Raw genomic sequence first — 21,789 nt, 5'->3', positions numbered from 1 at the left:
ATGGCTGTGAGGGGGGGATTTTCTAAGGGGGGAGGGGTGCAACACAACGGAGGGGATGCGTTGCAAGTCAATGCACCCAGCAGAACAATCAACGAAAGCGAGTGACAATGCCAGTGGCGGAAACCACCCAAAGCCAGCTTTCTGTCGCGCAACCTGGCAACCCTGTTCAAAAGCGGATTTCCCCTTTTTATTGGTCTTAAAATCGGATTATCAATTTAATATCGAGCCAGTGCTCTAATGGAGCTTGCTGTTGAAAAGGAAAAGGATTCAAGAGGGATTTTAAAAAAGAAAAGCTTATTCGGAGATTATTTCAAATCCATTAAACTCCATTAGCAGCGAATACTTAACTTCAGAAATAATAATAAGTTGCAGTTATTGAAAAACCAAAGAAAATCATCATAAAATATCACCAGAAATATAATAATGATTAGTGTACTTTCCAATACTAATTTGTATAGCACTTGGGATTTGAGTTCAAAGTTCTTGCAGGGCAAGATCAAAAGATGCATTTTGGAGGAATTAAAAAAGGGAATCCCGCTGAACTTAAAGATTGCAAGTCGGAGTGGAATTGCTTGCCCCTTGAAGTCGGCACAGCTGCGAGCCGCAAAGTTGCACAAACGGATGGCGAAACAATTTCGAAATATGTTTTCTAATTACTTGTTCGCACTCGGGCATCAACATGCCATAAATGGAATGGGGGGGAATCCGCTGCAGAATCGGGAGGATGACTCTGGGGGGCAGCAGGAGGGACAGGGGAAGTCTGAGTGAATTGGCGACACATAAATTGCAAATATGATAGAAGAACATGCAACACTTTTTTTGCAGGGGCCAGCCTGCTGGGGTTGATGTTGCAGTTGTTGATGCTGATGCTGTTGCAGTTGCTGCAGTTGTTGCTGCTGCCTCAGCATATAATTATTGCAATGCGTTTCTGTTCTGTTCGGTTCTGTTCGCTGTTGTTGCCCTGCCCCTTGTGGCAGAAAACACGCGCCACGCAGCCACTCGAAGGAAGGCCAAAGGGAGAACTACACTGGCAGAAAAAAAGGTAGAAAGCGATTCGCCTTATGCCATTCCAATTTGATTAATAGCTAAGATAAACTAATTCAAACTATTTTTATATACAACATATACAAAACTATCTATATTATCTTGTAATATAAATACAACTTTCTCAAGCTATGTAGGTTGAAACTTAGGTAACTAAAAAATTGACCATTTAACATATATTTTGTTCTGTTCCCCCTTCTTGAACTAATTAAAGTTAGTTTTTTCTCCAAGTGTTGGTAGCTGTTGGCTGGCCTTCGTTTCCCCATTAAAGTGCTGCCACAGCTGCAGCAACTCCTTTTTTCGGTTAACGCGTATGCGTGTGTTTCTAATTAAGTGCTCCATCGGGGTCACCACCCAATCAATCAGCGAAAGTCACTTGAGCAGTATTGAGCAATATTGGCATAGGAAATGGAGGTTTCCTTAACGCATCTGCGGAAGACGCAGCTTGATGGCTTTTGTTCGCTTTTCCGCGCTCGCTTCAGTTCACTTTGTCCGGGAAAGTATGGAAAATGTGCTCGAGGGTCGAAGGAAAGTTATAAGAAAACAAGGGTGAAATAAGCAGGGGAAGTCTGGGCGATAAGTAGACTAACATATACCCTCCTTCTTGAATCTTTAGGAATCTTATTGTACATATACACCACATGGTTTTTTATACCATTTTTACCTTAAAGCTATGAAAAGTAATTTCTTATTGCATCGTTCCTATTATCATTACATTATCCTCCACTTGGCTTTATATACCCGATTGAGCTTTTGGCAATGGGTACTTGTTGAAATTGTGAAACAGTTGAGAAAACAGGAAAGACACAACAAAAGCAAGCAAACTAACGAGAGAGCACACGGCGTATAAAAAAATAACAGCCACGCATATATGAATCCTTGTAAGTGGGTTGAAGCGTCGGCAAACACAAAGTTTACCCTGCTAGCCAGAAGCTTTAAGGATATATACTTGTATATATACATATATAAATACGTATTTGTAGGAGCAACGCGGAGGGGTGAAGACTTCAGGGGGAGCTCAAGAGGATCCAGGGGAATCCTTGGCCTGCCTTTCGAGTGGTTTGCTCCCTGTCAAACTCCCACTCCTGCACCGCCTGCTACCCTAGCTTCCCCCCTCCCCCTTTAAAACTTCCCCCCTTCCACGCTGCTAAAAACCCCACTCCACTGGCCGCCTCATTGTTGTTGTATCTGACTGTTGACAATGGCATGCGTTAGGGTTTTTTGATGTTTTCCCCCGTGAAGTTGGAAGCCCTTAATCCCCCTAAATACCCTGTCCTGCCCTTGCGCCACTTCAAGTGCACGCAGAGCTTTAAAACCCAAGACGTGGCTCTGGAACGCAGAAAATAATAATAAATATATTCAAAGGAACGACAGAGAGAGAGAGAGAGCATGAGAGAGAGAGAGGGGTGCATGCTGGAGGAAAGAGACAACATGCAGTGCCCCTCGCTGGGCTCAATTCAATTTGTTGAGTAGCTAAATTTAGACGCTAATTTGGGGACCTGCTGTGCCAACGAGATCGTGTCCAGTTCTCAGACTTGTCTCAAGTTACAGAGAAACGGAGAAACGGAGCGAGATGGCATGCGATCCCAACAGAGAAAGAGCGAGCCGGAGGATGAACAAGAATCGAGAAACGGGATGGACTTCTACTCAAATTACCAATTGAATTTCTGTCTGCTACCACGAAGAAGAATCCTTGGCCACTGGGATAACCACTCATAACTCGGTGGCATTATCATCGTCAACTTTATTATGTTCCCCTGCACATTATCGGATCTCATCTGCCTGCTCCTCCTGCTCTTCGTCCAACTCCATTTCCAACTCCAACTCCTTGGCATTCCTTGGAGTTCTGTCCTTTATCTTGATCATAATCTTGCCCAACAACTGACATTATCATTTGTCAGGGGGGAAAAGCTGCCTGTTTTCGCAGTAAAATAGCTGAAATTATTGACAATGAATTAATCCAGCAAAAAAAGGGGAAATTTCCACCAACAACTATATATTATTAGTGCAATATGTTAAATTCCTTAAATGTGCTTCGTTTTTAATATGTTCTCCACAAATATATGCTGTTTCAAAATCCCAACTCCAAGATGAATTTGATTTCATAAACCATGTCGGACTTTGACTTAACCTCCGCTCTGGGGCAAGTAGCCCATTCATATGTGGCATACTCACCTGTGACAGCTGGGTATCCATCATCTTGCTCTCGACTCCACCTGACTCATTTGTGGCCACTGACCACTGACCACCGACCACTGGCCAGGCTCTTTGCTCGTTTAGTCCGGCTTTTCAATTACCGCTCGGCTGTGCCTTTGAAGCGAGTCCACACAAAAAAAAGAGGAGCCAACCAGCCGCCGACCCTTTGGCCATCAAAAGTAGAGACTTTGCTGAATTAGCGGCAATTAATCACGGCGACATGTGGATTGTGGCAAGGAATCGCTCTCTGAACTCGCAACTTGTGGCGCGAATGCCGAATGCCACAATGCCACAATGCCACAATACCACTAATACCGCATTTACTAAGCCAGTTTAGTGGTCAAAGTTCCAGGAACTTGTTTTTCTTTCGCCAGTGGCAGCTGCTGCAATTTGTATTTCTATTTAACCGAACATTATGCTCGCTAATTTGTCAGCTCGAGGTGCTGCATTCATTAATTATTAATTAAAAATAAGCTTTTTTTTTATTGAAAATTGCCTCTTTGTGTTTGCAAACATTTTTATAATGAGTTTCACGCTTTTGCTTTCTTGGCAGATCGAAGCTTTTGGCGCATCAGCCACACCATGTGCCATGGAGAGCCTGGGCCTGGGCAGCAGACGCAACAATGGCAGCAACTCGACGGCCGCCCCCACAACGGGCCAGGGGGGCGGGGGCGTGGCCGGCAAGGTCCTCGTACACACGAAGCTAAAACAGCAGCAGCAGCAGCAGCACTCGAATCAGAATTACTACACGCAACAGCAGTCGCAACTGCAGCGACTCAAGCAGCAGCAGCAAAAGTTGCAGCAGCAACAGCAGCAACAACAGCAACAACAGCAACAACAGCAACAACAGCAACAGCAGCAGCAATTGGAGGCGGTGCACGGGGGCGTGGCTAAGCAGTGCCTGCAGTTTCCACCACCACCGGACTATCCACCACCCATCAGCACCACCGGTGGTGGTTCGCCGGTGAACACGCCTGGCAGGAGACAGCAGTTGCCGCGGTATCCCGATCCAGATCCGGATGCCATTGAGATCTGCAATGAGTCGGCGACCCTGGAGACATCACCATATCATCTCAAGCAGCTGGCGGCGCGGCATAGCAAGACGCTGGGCAGGAACATCAGCCATCAGCAGCACCACCATCACACTGGTAACTATTCCTTAATATGGCAATATGTCTAGACTATGGTTAAAATATATATATGTCCAATTAACTATTAATTGTAGTAATATATAATAGTTAAATATTTAATCCGCTTTTTTAGTCCACCTGCATCATGACTACTCGTACGCCTACTACGAACCCGGTGCCGCCATGAGGCACTCCAACGTGCCGGGCGCTGTTTCCTCAGGCGGCGGCGGCGGAGGCGTTGCCGGAGGTGGTTCATCGGTGGTGGACACCGCCACAGCCGCCTCACCAACGGCAGAACCACCGCCGAACTCCATACGCGCGCTGCTCTCCAAGGGCAAGAAGAACAAACAGCTGGTGAGCCCGGCCACCTTGCAGTCGTACCAAACGCGCTACCACAAGTTGACCAGCACCAGCACCACCACCACCACCTCCAAGTCGGGTGGCATGGGTCAGAGCGAGAACTTCTACGAGGAGATCAATGCGGCTGCCCTGCAGACGAGCAGCGGTCACCAGCTGCGCAGTACAGTGGGCTCCCATTCGGCTGGCTCGCTCAATCAGACGCTGGTGGAGGAGGAGCTGCGTCGCGTGCAGAACAGACACCACAAGATATTGGGCGAACTCAATTTGAGTGTGGAGGCCATGCTGATGCCGGAGAGTCCGCCCAAGTCCATGGACCAGCCCCAGCCCCAGCCCCAGCCCCAAGGAGCAGGATCGGCGGTAACTGGCGGAGCTGAGGTCACTGCACCGCAGCCCAGTGTGAGTGTAACGGCAGCCAGTGGTCAACCGCCCACGATTTTGGCCCGACTGACCTCCGCCTCGGCGGACAACATCTGTGATAGCGGCGGCGGCGAGGCGGGGAAGAGGAGCAAAGGAGCCACCGGCTGTCCTGGCGGCGCAGTGGAGCAGCTGCTGACCTCCACATGCGGCGACTTGGACAGCGGCTTCAGCGGCAGCAGTGGCGCCAGTTACATTGGCAGCCTTCGCCTGAGCAAAACGCAGCACATCAAGTGCGCCCGCCAAACGCCCACAGTGGGCACTCAGAGCTGCCGTTCGTTCCAGCGAGCGGCCACTGTATACGATGAGGCGGGAATGACTGGCAGTGGCAGTGGTGGTGGTGGTGGTGGTGGTCAAAGCGGGAGCAGCTTCCTTACGCGCGCCTCCTGTGGCCGCAGGATACTCAGCTGCGCCAGGATACGAGCGGCAGAGGATCCGGGACCCAATCACCGGATCGCGGGTGGGAATGGCATCCAAACGGTGCAGACCACCGCCACGGAATCGAAGGCCAGGAGCTTCTGGAGTCGCAAAGGATGGCGGAAGCTGCCGGGCTTCTCCACCTCAACGTCCAGCATCAACGATACGGGCTTAACGGGTGAGTTTGAGTTTGAGTTTTTATCACTAAAAGTTAAAGATCATTATATTTTCTTTCTACTAAGAGCAATTTATGTTTTGGGATAAAGGTAAAAGTACTTGTTTGTGCTAAGCGTGGAACTAAAAATCAGAGTTATTTACCCTTTGCATAACTAAACTCTCCGATTTCCCTATATTTATAACTACATTCCTTTGCTTTAATTTTTGACCTTACATTAAGGAACATAACGATATTATTTAGATTTAAATTTAAAAAATCATAAATTCATATTCACCAAATTGCACAATTTACGTAGGCATATAAAGTACACGAAAAACCAAAAAAAAAAAATATTGCAGATAGTTTTTAGACCATTATGGAATAAACAAAGATAACTGTTATACTTCCATTTGAATTCATGAGAAGAACTAGAAAGGTGGCGCTTCTGGGAATCCAGCTTACCGTTGCCCCCAATAGGTGGAGCATTTGAGTGAAGCCTTTAGTTAGCTCTAGAGGTTGCACATTCGACCTATAGATGGCGCCTTACTTTGGAGAGTGACCATTTTCCTGCGTTCTAAATATTAAGTCTTCCAAATCATATTGCCTTATAATTTAATAATTATAATTTAATGTAATAATTTAACGTAGTAAATAAGAAACGCATCTAATTTATATTTTAGTCTACGTATCTTGCTAAGGTGTCTGAAACTTAAATGAAATGCACTTTGTTTAGACCTAGGCAAATTTAGAACTTTTTTAACTGGGAAATTTATTTTTCTACATTCTACATGGGCGCTACACGTAAAATTAATAATTGCCGCTAGATCGCTCACGATTCCCCACGAACCCAATAGGTGGCAGCACCAGAAACTGGAAAAACCCGCCAGATGACGCCACCTAGCTTTGCCAGCCTGTCAACAGATGGCGCCACTCGCCAGACTCATTTTCCATCTAACTTTTCCACTTATCCCCCATATTCGGCTTATCGCTCCCCTGGACGGCCAGTGAGCAACGCCCCCCTTTCTTTCAACCGATTTCTATATATTTTTATCAGCGGCTTGGCTTTGCATGCAGAGCGAGCATCAGCACCATCATCATCGTACTATCATCGAACAACGAGCGAACCCCATTCAATTCGGCCCCAGCGATACGATCCATGAGTCCGCTTTTGCGGTCCCGCTTTTTCTCTCTTTTCTTTTTTTATTTTTGCTCCGCTGGCTCCAGTCTACAGAGTTTACAGTCTCGTTTTGTTTGATTTCAATTTTGTATTTTTTTTTTCGTATTTTTTCCAGCGCTTTTTTTCGGCTTTTTGCCCACTTCGGTTGCGCTGCGCTTCGGGCTCCACGTTCCGTTCCATTCACGTTCGCCATGGCGATGGATTCATGGATGCGGTTTCAGTAGAATCGATCTTGTCGTGGATGCCGCATGCTCTTTTTTTTTCGTGTGTGCCAAAAAAACGCGGGCTTTGTGTTCTCGTTTGCCCCGAAATACTATACATTTTCACGTCTTGCTGGGCTAAATATGCTTTTTATTTTGCTGTAAAGCAGCACAACTTTGCCTTAGACTTCGGGTTATGATTGCAAATAAGTGGCCCGATTTAAGTAGTGAATAGTGTCGGGATTAAGGTGATGTTATTGTGAAACAGCCCTAGCTCTGGAATTAAGTGCGTGTAATGGCATTTCAACTGATTAAATCCGCTCTGGATGGTCCGCCGCAGCAGCAGCAGCAGCAGTTGCTTAGACGTCACAGCAATTTGGGCCTGCCCCATCAACATGCCGCAGGAGTTGTGCTGCTAAAATGTGGGTAAAATTCTAGTGAACACATTGCAAGATAAATTAAAAATTATAAATCACAATTATGTAAATGGGTAAGCCAGAATGGCGCAATAAGAGTATTTAAATAAAGAGCAGCTTTAACAGCTTTATCAACATCAAATTAGATGATCACTTCAACAGGAAGTTTAGGTAATAAACAATTCAAACGCATCACCTTTAAAACTAAAATGCATAACATAATTAAAATACATCAAATGGAAATCAACTCAATGTATTTAATCAGGAAAAAGTTTAAAATTAAAATAAAGGATTTTATAAGGTACTAATTCAATGATTAATCCCAACTAGCAAACGGTTTAGAATTGAAAGAATGCATTTCCTAGTTAATTTAATCTATAGAAAAGTTCTTGGGCTTAGGATGACTCTCCTCTAGGCCAACGCAATTTTGAAACAATTTTACAATTTTATACTACAGCTGCTGGCCAAATGAATCATATACTATATGGTATATGCTATTTGGTATACCCCCTATATTCCTCCAAATGCTTAAGCTATTTCGGTGCGTAATTTGTTGTTGGCCAGCGTGACTCACTAATAGTGTGATTTGTAGTTCTTCTTGACAAGAACAAAACGAGAAGCGAACAAAAAAAGAGCCACTGCCAAAAATAAACGCATCGCCAACTATTTATATGAGATTAAAGCGAAGTGAAAAAGGGCAAAGCTGATAGAACAATCGGAATCGAAAATAAATAACCGATTCATTTGATTTAATTAAGTAATGTGACAAGATCAAAGTTCGCTTGTGGGTATGTTGTTTTAGAATGTAAACAAATAGGTTAACAATGGTAGGAAAGATGTCATTGCACAATAATACACATCATTATTGGGGGGAACCTCAAGATTACTACACAAATTACTTGTCAATTTGAGGGAGTAGCAACTGCTACTTCACTGCTGCGTAAAATAAGCAAAGACAATGTCAACACGTCCTGCCAAAACTAACACAATAATTGAATAAACAGGTGAAGATAATATTTGCAGAAGTTCAACAACAATAAATGCATAATAAATGCATTATTGGCCTCAAATGCTACAAGCAATAAATCATAGAGCGCACACACAACATAATCGAGCATTAGTAAACATTCAAATTTGCTGCAAATCAAATAATTGATTTCACATCTAGTTTAAATCTATTGCAATTGTTTTGGCACAATATTGTTAAATAACTCAGCTTTTAAAGCCCCCCACCATTATTTCCAACACAGCTGTATGTTCACGTACTAGGGCATTCCAGGTCATTGCCCAGTCGTATATACCCCACAAATATGTATAAGTATATATATGTATATACTCGGTATAAGAGCAACAGACTAACTTGAAATTAACGGCGGGTTGAAGGGTGTTCACTTGGCAATTAATAAACATATTTCAAAGTATTTGCACAGATGCATGGCATTGCGAAAATGGCAATAAATAGTGCTCCCTCCTTCAAACTTATTCCTAGATTCCATTCAATTATTCATCATAAAAATCTGAAGACGAATAAAACGGAGAGAATTATGATTGCACTTTTGTTGTCGCTTATTTCCCCGTTCATTGTGCGCGATTGTTGTTGACTTTTGTTTGCTTTTTGTTTGTTGATGTTGCTGCTGCTGTTGTTGCTGCTGCGTTGTTGCTGCTGCTGCGTAGTTGTTGCTGTTGTTGCTGCTGGTGTATCTGCAACTATTATTGCTGGCATCTGCGGCATTAGCAGCGCGTGTTTGAGTGCCGCTTTAACTAAGCACTCGTTAATCAATGTCGCCAGCGAGTCTCTCCTTTCCTCCATACATATAACCACTTGCACAGCCATTTCTCTGGTCATAGTTGTCGATATTTCACAGCGGATATCTGGCTGGTGGCTGGTGACTGGTGTGCGGCGGAATTATGTGGTATTGGGGGTGTCAAGTTTGTCGGCATTTTGTGGGGTTAAGTACTTTGCGGCACATGGAATTGGGCAATAAGCGATATGGGGGATTGCTTCTAATGACTTGGCTTAGCACTCCCACTATTTGTCCATACAAGCTGAATATTTTCGGCAAACATTGTGTTTGGAAATGCAACTGCCTCATTAAATGCAAATAAGGTTAAATAAACACTTAAGCTTATTGAGTAACATAAACCTAATTAGCTGTACTAATGCAATACATAATTATATGGGTTTATAAGTAAAGTGAACTTAAATAAAATGTTTTTTTTTATTTTGCATTATTTTTAAAGCTTTTCCTTTTCAAAAACACCTAATAAGTGAGTAACTTAGCTTAGCTTACTAGTAGCAAAAGTATGGGATGAGCCATAGGCTGTTTAAGCCACTTACAAAGCTGTCCTCCCACCCACTTCTCCGCCCACTCCACCACCTCCACCACCTCCCACCCCTCTGCATTCCCACCAAATCGAGTTGAGAGTTTGTCATGTACGACACGAAATTCGTGTAGCCTTTGGTGGATTTTTAGTGAAAGTGTTTAGACTTTGCCTGCATCTAAGCACACAAAAATGGCAACTAAAAAAAAAGTAGCAAGCCGAAAAAAAAGTGTGCTCATTATTTCGTTTTGAAAACCGTATTTACTTGGCATACTTTTTGCCCAACGGCATCGAACACACCTAGGATGGCAGTTGCAGGGTGTACCACGCGGCGTATGCGCAACGTTAATTAAAATTCAAACCAACCACCCCCCCCCACAGCCCCCCAACTATGGTCGCCTTTTTTTTTTTTTTTTTGAAAGCGGTTGTTAGCCGAAAATTTGCATAATAACAACCGCAACAAGAAAACAATGTAACCGACAATCGGCAATCTCAACTTATCTGAAATTATAACAAACAACGCAGACAATGCTCATACGTACTGTTGTACTCACTGGGGAAAAGAAACAAAGAGAAAAAGAAACGGGCAACCATCATAAACGGAAAACAAATAAAAAATTGCAGAAAAACAGCGATAAAGTGCCATCGCTTAATTTACATGGTGAGATATGAAAAAAGTGATTGAAAAACTCACTTAGGATTGATGGCATATTTCGCGGGTTACGTGTGAGATTCCAAAACTGTTTCAATTGAATTATTTGTTTTATTTGTATGTTTCTCTAAGTGTAGTTAAGATATTGCCTGCGTTTGTGGGTTCTACTGAAAAGTTTCGTTTGTGTTGCGGTTTTCTGGAAATATTTGTATTTTTTTCACAATCGGTTTGCAGAATTCATTGTTTAATTACTTCAGCTAGCAAATAAAATCATGTTTGATTTAAATGCAAATTCTGTGAACGGAAATAGTGCCTTTAGTAGTTAACTTTGGTTAACGTTCTATCCAAAAAACATTGCTTGCATTTCACTTGGTTCTTTTAATTGTTTTGCGGGTTTCTTTGATTATGTTTAAATAGGTTTGCGAAATACTTAATTTTTAATTCAAAGGAAATGCAATGCACTCGTTTAAAATATAAAATATACTGTTAAACTTTACTGAAAATACTCGTGCCCATTCAGTTTGTTTGCTCTTCATTACTTGGCACATCTCTGAGTCAAAATTTCTTAGCCATTCGCATTTAGATTAAGATCCAGATTTAATTATCTGCAGCCATAAATTTCGCCAGCGATTCTTTGGCGCTGCAAGGAAAGTAGCCGCCACTTTTTGTGGCTGTTTTAAATACATTACTTTTGTAGGCCATGGCCAAGATGATTAATGGCCGAATATATATTGGACATTATTTAGCTGCTGCTGCTGCTGTTGCTGTTGCTGTTGCTTCTTCTGCCCGCGTGCTGTCAATATGTCGGCACTCTGGACCCCCTTAACCCCCCGATGGCCACGGAGTGTGTGCTGTTTTTTTTTTTCATCTTGGTAACCCTCTTTTCTGGCTCCGTGTTGACTTGGCTTAGTTCGGCACACGCGGCCAATTATCGCTGTCAATGCCAATTGAAAGCCATAAATTTTTCCCCCTCCTCGTTTTTTTATTTTTTTTTTTTTGCTTCCTCACTCATCTTGGACCATTGTCGCTGGGGCGAGGGGCGGCCGGGGGGCGTGGCTGGGCGCCACGAGATCTACATTTGCCAATTGGTTTTCGGTGTTGACACCATTAAGCCAGTCCGCAACTTGTGGCTGCCACCAGATTTACGACTGCCAGTTGCACACAGTGCAGCCTGGAAATGCTTTTTTTTTAATTATAATGTATTGCATTTCTGTTTAAAACTAATTAAACACAGCAAATTGCATTGCTTATTGTCTTTAATAATATAATATTAAAAACATGAGTGGTTAATTCTAAGAGCGCATTTTGGTTACAAGCGAATAATTATATATCTTAATTTATAGATTTTTGTGGGCTTTTTTAAGTTTAAAATTGTGCAACATTATGGTTTCTAAAAACGTACTTTTTTTTTTTGAATATTTGATGGTTTTTTGAAGCCGTGCAAATTTTGTTTGTATAATTTTGTTGTATCAATTTAAAGCATCATTTTTTTGGTGTCGTGTGACTTTTTCGCTGGCATTGTGCAAGCCAATTAAAGCCGCCAAATAGTTGGCCAATTGTCTTGGCCCCTTCTCCCTACCATCACCTCATTTAGTTGTTCCACTTTACGTGATGCAAATCACAAAAAATAGCCAAAAAACAAAAAGGAAACAAAAAGGAAAATTAAATTAAGTTGCGGCAAAGTCGTCTGTCGTCGCCGGTTGCATGCTGCAGATCACTTGCCTGAGATTAATGCGGCAAGTATGCGTCAGATGCTCGCTGCAAGTACTCCCCCTCAGCCCAAGCAGCCCAGCCATAACCCACTTTACCGCCCCCCCTTACCCCTCACCCCTCTCTCCACCCTCACCCCTCAAGTGTCCACCAATTGGCCGACGGCCAGTCAGTTGAACCGCATTGCGCATACGCACCGTTGACCCAGCCGCATTACTTTCGCCTCAGAATCGAATCGAATCGAATCGAAATTGGAATTGGAATTAGAATCCGAGCGGCTAACTGGGCCAAGCAAGTGCCATCGATCCAACGATCCCCGCTCTCTCCCTCTTTTTTCGATTATTTTTTTCCTATTGACTTGTTTTTTTTTTGTTTATTTTTTTGCGTTTTTTATTTGCCCCACTCTGATGCTTAATTAAGTTTTTGTGTTCGACTGTCAGCAACTGGATTGACTTGAAATAGTTGAAAATAAACTGCGAAAAAAATGTGCAACAATATGGACAAAAAAAAAAAAAATCATATGGCAGTGCGCGACGAGTGTGTCTAACCAAAAAGCGTATGGCCAGCATTTTGTGGCACAAAACGTTTTTGGCACGCATCTGTTGTTGCTGTTTTTGTGCGCAAAGCAGTCGCTTTTCCATCTTAACGTGGCCAAATGCTGAATGCTGAATGCTGAGTGCTGATGACAGTGGGCCGCGGCTGCCGTTGTTGGTCAACAACATGATTTATGTCCGAGCCGTGAGCCTGGGCGTGGCCCCTGGAGCATTTGAGCCGGAAGCAGACGAGCGCCGGACAGATGGACAGATGGACGGATGGACGGATGGATGGCTGGATGACTGGATAGCTGGATAGCTGGCCAGCAGTGGCCAAAGATGACAGACAGGCTCCAGACGACGAGATCTCGCTGCAATATCACACGGCCACAAATTATAATTGACAATTTCATAAAAAAGGAAGCTGCAGAACTGTTGATAGAAATTTATTGGTAACTGGCATACAAAAAGGGAACTGAAACATAAATCAAAATTGATAAAAGAACTGATTAGTTTGGGAATATATTCATTGCCTTGGCTGAACCTTAAGTCGATTGGATTATTATTAAATATATGTGCTTCAGTTCTAGATGCATTTTGCCTTTTTTGCAAGTGCATTTAGTTCAGCAGCAGAGGTAGAAAAGAAGAAGCCAGCCGCAGACAGGCGACTATTTCCTGCTTATTGCAACTGAGATGCAGATGCCAAGTTCTGGTTCCTAGTTCGCCTTACTTTGTTGCAGCGCAGCGAATGCAGTCGCTCCAGAGCCCAAGATAGAGATAATAACTTTAGTCAGGGTTTCCAGATGGATTGCTGCAGCAGCAGAAACAAAGATCCTTAAAGGGCTTAAGCCATTTGATGTGCCGTTTACCTATAAATATTCCATTCAAACATACACTTAATGCTACACAAGTTGTGCACCTGAGCAGGCAAGATAGTGAGCTGCTAAATGCTTAAATGCTTAGCATTTAACGAGATCAATAGCTTGGCAGGCAATTATAATAAATACATTCAAGCTGATTAATTGGTAAACGCCCCAAACTAATCTCGATTCCACTTGGCCATCCTTGTCGAGAACATTTACCCGTGACTCTGCTGAATTTTCAACCGGATGAAATCGGCCCACAAAATATTGAGGAAACCACAAGCATACTCGTATGTACATATATAGCCCATTTATCGGTATTGTGTGCTGCATACGAGTCTTATGTGTTTGGTGGCTATGTATATATGTACATACATATATGTATATTGCATAATTGATTGCGGCTCGTTGTGGGGGGACGAGAATGGAATGTCCATGTAATTGCATGCCAGGTGTCATAAAGCTCTTTGCAATTTGTGCTGCTGGCCCGCCCAGGCCACAGCAGTGAGCCAAAAAACTACATACAGTGGGGCCTCCATAAACTGCACCCAAGCTGTCCCACAACAAACTCGATTTATGGGTATTTTTTATGTAAGGAAACCAATTTAAAAGGTTATTTGCTTAGGAATTTATGTTTGCTGCAAGCAAAAGTCTTTTAAAATATTTAAAATACTATATGCTCACAAGAAAAGTTTAGTAATTAAACTTTAAATTGGAATTAGCAATTATAAGAGTTGCTATTCCTTATAAATATACCAAAGTTGTGTAGCGACTTTATTTTAAATGTTGAGCATTTTTAGAGAGTGACGTCTGTAGTCGAGTGGGTATGTGCAGCGAAGTCGATTTTTCTTGTGGTGGCAAGTTGCACGTTGCAAGTTGCACTTTCGGTTTCGGTCTTAGTTTCGGTGTCGCTGCCCACGCACTGGGCTCCCCCTTCCCCTTCCCCTCCCCCTTCCACTTCCCCTTCCCCTTCCCCTTGCCCCGCACTTCCTCGGTGCCCTGACTCTTCCGCCCGCATTCTCAGACGACAACTATGGCAACCACAACAACCTGGCTGCTGGTGCTTATTTAACACAGTTTAGTTGTTCAGTTGTTAGGTTCTTCAGTTGCTCAGTTGTTCAGTTGCTCAGTTTTTCAGTTACTCAGTTGTTCAGTTTTTCAGTTGTTCAGTTACTCAGTTGTTCAGTTCTTCAGTTTTTCAGTTACTCAGCTGTGCAGTTGGTCAGTGCGGCATTTTTGTACCGAGCTGCTATTATTGTCGCCCAGGCAAATTCGCTTTTAATGAGAAACCAAAAAGCGCAGCCGCCGACGCTCGCAATTTGCCTGCGCTTGCAGTTCGCAGTTCGCAGTTCGCCGTTTGCAGTTTCGGTTGCTGTTGCTGTTGCCATTAAAACATAAATTTCCATGAATTAACAACAGAAACAGCAGCTCCCGACAGCAGTTTTGCAGTCGGTTCCACTTTGGTTCCTTTATTATGCCATTGCCATACCCTTCACCGAGTTAAGCGTCACTTTAACCAGAGGTTTGCACCAAAGCATTGTACAACTTCAAAGTTGAGTTGGCAGGTGGTTCTCCTGAATTCTGTAGTTCTTCAAAGGCAATTAAATAATGTCCATAACTACCAGGTTCTATTTATTTGGACAGGGTACTCAATAGCCCGTTCGGTTTGGGGTCTAACCTTTTCCACTCATTTTGCTTATTTGTTTTGTATGTGCGTTATGGCAGAAACAAGCAAACCGAACGGAAGGCATGGCCAAGTATAGCAAAATGTAGAAAGCTCAAACAACAAAGGCGTGCAAACAAAAAAATGAAAAAAAACAAAGTGGAAGGATCTGCACAACAAGAAAATTGAAGAATAGCTCCAGCACAATGAAGCCAACAAATTACTGAAGCAGGGCAATGTCAAGGAAAACGTAAAACTGGAATGGAAATAATACACATTTATGCAGAAAATGGGGGAAATGTATTTAAAATTAAACTTTGGCAGGAAAAGAAAAATGCTGGAAATATGTAATTTATTAATATTAGCCTGCAAATTCAAATAATATATAGTCATATATATAATGTATAGTAACATATACTTTTTAAACCCTAGAAGAGTATGTATAGCATAGCATATAGGTCCCGTTTTTTTTTAAATTTTCATCTGATATTTTCCTAATCACACGTGCTTGGCACTTCGTGCTTTTTTGCTCATTTTTTCATTCATACATCATTCATACATCATTCATAAATCTTATTTCAAATAGACGGGTGAATTCCGCAAGTTTATTGTCCTTTAACCTGCGAGAATTCTCGAGCCATTTGCCTTGCGTTTATTGTTTACCAAATAGGGTTCTCAAAACTCATTAATTGTATTTTGTTTAATTCGGTTGTTCGGCATTTGTTTTCTTTGGCTTCTCTTAATCGATATTGCAACCAATCGATGATGAATTCCAGCTGCTCGTGCATTACTCGTATGCAGATTAATGCCTTCGCACATGAACGTGTTCTGCAATCTTCAGTCTGAACCCCTTTTAATCACTCAAGTTTTGCTTCCCTCTTCACAGTTCTGAGTTTTTTTTTACTTTATTTTTTTTTGCATCTTGTTTTTGAAACGCGTCAAAAGCACGCCTGTAACACGATCTTTTCTGAATCGAGAGGAGGTGGATCGGTGTCAGGGATTTGGTTTTTTATTCCTCTTCGTGTTTCGCTGTTCTTGAAAGCTGTGCCCACTTGTGCCACTGATTCAGATCCAGATTCAGATTCATATTCAGATTTAAATACAGACCCAGACAGCTGCTACTGTGCAGATTTCTTGGGGAACTGCAAAGGTAGTTTTGATAGAACTTTTTGCTTTATAAAGTATTGCCCTGGATATAAATATTATTATATTAAAAACTTCTCTAGAAGATTGTGAAATTCGTTTGTTCTAGTGAAAACTCGAATTCAAACTGAATATAATTCCTTGAAATTCCTTGAAATTCCTAAAAATACTACTTCGACAAAATCTAGCTTTCAAATGGTGAGGATTTGCCAGAATTTGTAAGTAGCTTTAGTCAGAAATGTACTTTGAAATCCTTTGGTACAGCAGTACCTCTTGATATTTGTACGATTTTTACGAAAACCAGGTTATTTTTGGACATATTTCTGTGGCTTTTTGGGTTTACAGCATACGAAATTGCGGCACACATCAGAGTTGGCCGAAACAGGAAAATATTTTCCGAAGAGCGACTTAATATCCAGCTTGTTTGAGGGCTTAAGAGTTGAAAAAGCTGGCCAAAGAATACTGGGACAACAACAAAAAAAAAATACAATTCGAAAGGCGTAATCAGATGGCATGAAATGCGATTTGCAAGAGGAGAATTTCGCCTTTGTCCTGTCTGAATTGTTTTGTTTGCTCCGCAGCTCCGTTCGGTGGCCAAAAATAGAACGTAATTAAGAGCAGGAAATTTCACTTTTGCGTTTCCATTGAAAGTGCCCATAGAATTTCCCGACTGCTCAAACAGCTCAAAGTGCAAGCAACACACCAATGATATATGTATATGCGCCAACTCACTTACATCTACGCAAATATGAATTTTTCATTGCTCAAGACAACTGTGTGTGTGTGTGAGTGTGTGAGTGAGTGTGCTAGCTTGTGTGTATGTATGTGTCTCAGTGGCGAGGGGAAAACAATAACTCGAGCACAAAGTTCAGGATGTTGGGCCACCGACAACTAGATGCCCTAACATAGAAACACACTAAATGCTTGAAGATAAATATGTTTATTTAATTTAATAATAATTTTCATTTAAATTATGTTATTGGGTAAACAAATATATATATGTACATATATAATTTATGATATTTATTACTTGTGTTATTTATTACTTTTGTTGCATACTTTTGGGCACCTACAAACCATGTATTACTCCCATTTTATATTAACTTTCAGATCTCAGCAGACTCTCCGCAATGAGAACACAAATCTGAGAAATCAAACGCTCTCAGGATCTAATGAATATCCCCCCGCCCCCCTACCCACTTCTGAATTTTGAAAAAACACCCTTTTTTCCCTCGGGGACTTACCCATCCTCACTCACTCAGAAAATCGCTTCACAATAATTGAGAGCACGCGCACCGGATTACACGAAATTATTTCATTGCAGGACCCGCACCGGGGGTTGCATTTGCATCGGGACTTTTTGCGAGGGGTTGCCGAGGAATTAGGGGGTTGGAAAAGTCAAAAAGGGTAAATCTATCTGCCTGGCCATATATCTTGCGGTTTGGCTGCCCGATGTAGGTATTCATTCAATTGAACAGTTCGATTTCCGCACACCGCACCCCCGAAATTTGCAGCAAATATTGATATCACTACTGTAAACATCGATATCCCACCGATGGGCCATAAATAATAATACATTTAACGATTTCCGACCCGGGACTTGTGTTTACCAGGAAATTGTTATTGTTATTGCTTGGGCGCCCATAAAGTGCGAATACGGGAAAATCTGCCAGATACTAGGGATTTTCTTCTTTAGCTGGGAATTATCTCTACGATTTTTAAGCATCATGATTCACCATCTGCTGGAAAAGAAAACTTCGATTTTTGCAAAGATGTGCGAACAGTTATATCGAGAAATTTAACTAAATATATATATAAATATTATATAAAATAATAAACAAATATAAATATTCAGTTACCAAAAATATATATACAATAACCTAAAATTTTTATCTAACTTATATACATAGCTGTTATATCAGACTTTGTTGATATTTTTCCGCACCATCCAAAGGTGGTCTTAATTTTCTCACACTATTTTCCGGACACTGTCGAACCGAACCAAGCTGATCACACTCAAGTTTCAAGCGTTTTCCTGCTTAAGGTTTTTTTTTATTGATGCTGCGAGTTGATTTTCAATCGAAAGATGAAATTAATTGTCTCCTTTTACCTGTGCGGCAGCTACAGCCACACACGTTGGTTTCACGTTGGCCACCCAGGTGTTAAATCCCCGCCCCTCCGGCTTTTCAATCGCCCGCACCTTAACCCTCAAATGGGTGTAAATGTAACCCTAGACGGGCCAACAACAATCAACCATCAACAATCTTAGCCTAGGCCAAGTTCCGTTAAAACAACAAGCCGCGCTCAAAGTAAATAATCGAAGTTGAAAAACCGAGGCAGAGTTGTCATTGCTCAATGTGAAGCAGATTTTCCAAATCGTTGAATGTATTACGAGCAGCTGTCGACATTTAAGTGAGATTTTCCCCACCCACATATCAAAATATATATCACAATCGGCTTACTTTGGCTGCAAGCAATTAATGTGAACCTAAAAATTGGAAAATAAGTCTGAAAAGGATGTTTTTTTCTGATGATCTTGAACTTAGCTGTAGATTGTAAATAACATAATCTGGAATTTTAAACATTTCAGTTGCTGTAGCTGTGTAATTTCGCATTGAGACGTCACAGGATTGCCAATCAATTTGGCTGTACGCAAATTTCCCAGATGGTCGGCATACTTATCGCGATCACTGTGGCCGATCAATGCTCTTCACACTGTCCGTTGACCGTCAGGAGCAATTAGTTAACATGAACAATTTCACGCCTCGTTAGGAGATGATAAAGACCCAGATGAAAGGGGCGTTCGCTATGGAAGAGTATCGATGGAAAGGGGGAAGATGCGGGTGAAGAGGGAGATCTGGAGAGACGGGTCTAAGTTGGTCAATGGATCGGTGGATCGGTGGATCGATCGGTGGATGAGCTAGGCTTGCGTGCTTGAAAGACATTTCAAATTTGGTATTGCCTTGCCCCTCGCTTTGATCTCTAATTAATCGAACATTTTCAAGCGAAATTTTCACCATTAGAATCATTTTTGTTTATCGATGCGACGAAGAAGCAGACTTTCAAGATTTTCCAGACCCCAGGAATTTGAAATGTTTGGATTATATTGGATACCTATAAATATATACATATATGTAAATACATTTTTTTTTCACATGATCTGCTCGCATCTCTGTCTGGCCTTATAAGTTTTGTGCATTGCTGTTTTTGGATTTTCCTCGACCTTCTCTTTTACCTTTTATTTTTGCCTTGGGCAAAGAAAATGTTTTTGTTTTGGCCAGTTTTCGTTGTGTTGCCAATTTGGCGATTTGAATGCCAGATACTCTCGGACATGAACGATGCATACTCATAATTTTGTGTTTTTTCTTTGCACCCCCCATCCCTCCCCCTTACTGGTTTTTCGCATTTCGCCAGGAGGAGAGTGAGATTTATCTATGTTTTCAATACCGCGGGCCACGACAAGCAACCGAAGTTGGCTTGATAAGTTGTCGTCACTGCGGCAATTGACTTTGTTGCTTTTGTTGCTGTTGTTGTTGTTTGGCTTGTTGATAGGTAATTTACATAATTACCGCAAGGCGTGTCGGCCGACAATTGCATGTGGCACCTACCGCCCCTTCGGCCTCCTCCTCCGCCGCCCCCTTCCGGAGAACAGAAATCAGAAATCATCCAGACCACAGCCACAGCGAGCTAGCTGATAAGCCAGAGCCGCCAGCCAACCTGCTGTGACACCGTCGAGCAAACAAAGCGGCGAAAAAAGATTTCGCAGAAAAGGGAGTCGACTGTGCCACACCCCGCAGTATGAGTGCTGCTTCGTCTGCGCGGCTGGTCACACTTATTTGATGCTTTGTTAGAGTGTGACCTTGCAGTTTACGACAATAAGCTTATTGGAAAACATTAAAGAACTCGAAGGTGTAAGCCAAATATAAACTGTAGCTGCCTAACTTTTGTGGTTAAATCTTCTCGATGAACAAATTCTCGCTTCAGTCGCATTGAACTGATATACCCCAGCCGCAATCCGCCCAATGAGCAGCCGACCGAGGCATAACTATGCGGAACTGAACAGGCATTGCAAAAGGGCGCGCAGGGGCCCGTCAGGAGGCACATTGAACTTTAGCAACGAAAACGAGGAGCAGGCAAAAAAAATCAAAGCGCACCAGAGACGAGAAAAGAAGAAATCTGCGGACCGTCGTCTGCGGGTCGGTCACTGCCATCCATCCCCATACAAACATACATACATATATAGTACTAGCAACCTCCATCCTCAGATCGGCAATCTCTATCCACCGTCTTCACTGCCAAATGCCAAATGCTGTTTCCAACTCGGTCCCAGTTGGTGCGTGCATTATTATGCATGTGGATATATGTACATAGATGTAGATGCATTCGTACACAACGCGAAAATTAGCGTGCTTCGCTTGCAGAGTTGGTCACACTTAATGGGCAGTGTGACCTTGCAGACTGAGCAAATACATGCAAAACTTGGGGGTCGTGCTACAAAATGTATTTAATAATGTAATGTATGAATAAGAAGTAAACTATTAATGAAACAAATTATTGTCATATAAAAAATATTGCAACATTTCCTCAATATTTTCCTAAATGTATCTTTAAATATGTGGTGAAGAGGGTATGGGATCGAGACTGTTGTTGATGTCGCCAGTTTTGCCATAATTATTATTTTTATTCTCGATGCTCCTCTGGATTGCTAATCCCTCGCCCAGGAGCTGTCAGCACTTGTGAATATACTGCATTCTCGTGCTCCCCTTAAAATTCCGTTGGCTTGTACATTTAATTTGCTAGCCTAGTATTTTGATTTATGGAATAAATCATTTGGGCATGAACAAAAGCTTATAAATAAATACAATTCGAAAGCAATTCTAAAATTCAAAGGCGATTTACTGATTTAAGAATGCTATATATTTCTCCCTAATTTGTTTACTCTGGCGCCCCGCATTAATTTATAATGCTCTCACGCGGTACACTTTGTTTAATAAAATTGTTTGCACTATATGCAGATAGCCAATTTGGCTATTGAAATTATGTTCTCACTGTGCGGTGCTTTTAAATTGAACTAGTGTTCTTGATGGCGGAATATCCCATGAAGTAATTGGCGATAGTCAAGCAGGATTCTTCATCGTTTAGTGCAGCATGATGGTTTACCCCATTGGTGTACATGTGTCATAGTCGATACTCACAATCAGCACTATGATTCATCCTACGCTCGCAGCAAATAAGCTTCCCAATTGGCTGAATCAAATGCTGTTATCAGTGGCAGGAACTGAATCCTGCGTCATTTGCCCGATTTCGGACTCCGTGCAGCAGGCGGAGGAGCGGGTGATATCACCATGAAACGTGTCCCGGCAACGTGTGTGTGCACTTAGTGTCCAAGTGG

The 21,789-nt window shown here is 42.2% G+C and overlaps 1 protein-coding gene across 1 annotated transcript in view; it reads left to right on the top strand.

Annotated features, from left to right (window-relative positions):
- The first annotated feature begins 3,814 nt into the window (after positions 1 to 3,814).
- The window catches only part of LOC120455176, a 79,904-nt gene continuing 61,929 nt past the window's right edge, over positions 3,815 to 21,789 (top strand). Inside the window, exons 1-2 of the mRNA XM_039641107.2 lie at positions 3,815 to 4,388; positions 4,504 to 5,739. Coding sequence (XP_039497041.1) covers positions 3,830 to 4,388; positions 4,504 to 5,739 — 1,795 coding nt within the window. The 5' untranslated portion in view covers positions 3,815 to 3,829. The remainder of the gene's footprint in view (positions 4,389 to 4,503; positions 5,740 to 21,789) is intronic.

This window comes from Drosophila santomea, chromosome X (genome assembly GCF_016746245.2).
Source record: "Drosophila santomea strain STO CAGO 1482 chromosome X, Prin_Dsan_1.1, whole genome shotgun sequence".
NCBI classification, from domain to species: Eukaryota; Metazoa; Arthropoda; class Insecta; order Diptera; family Drosophilidae; genus Drosophila; species Drosophila santomea.
The sequence above is the reverse complement of the archived record's forward strand: the minus strand, read 5'-3'. Positions and strand labels throughout refer to the sequence as shown.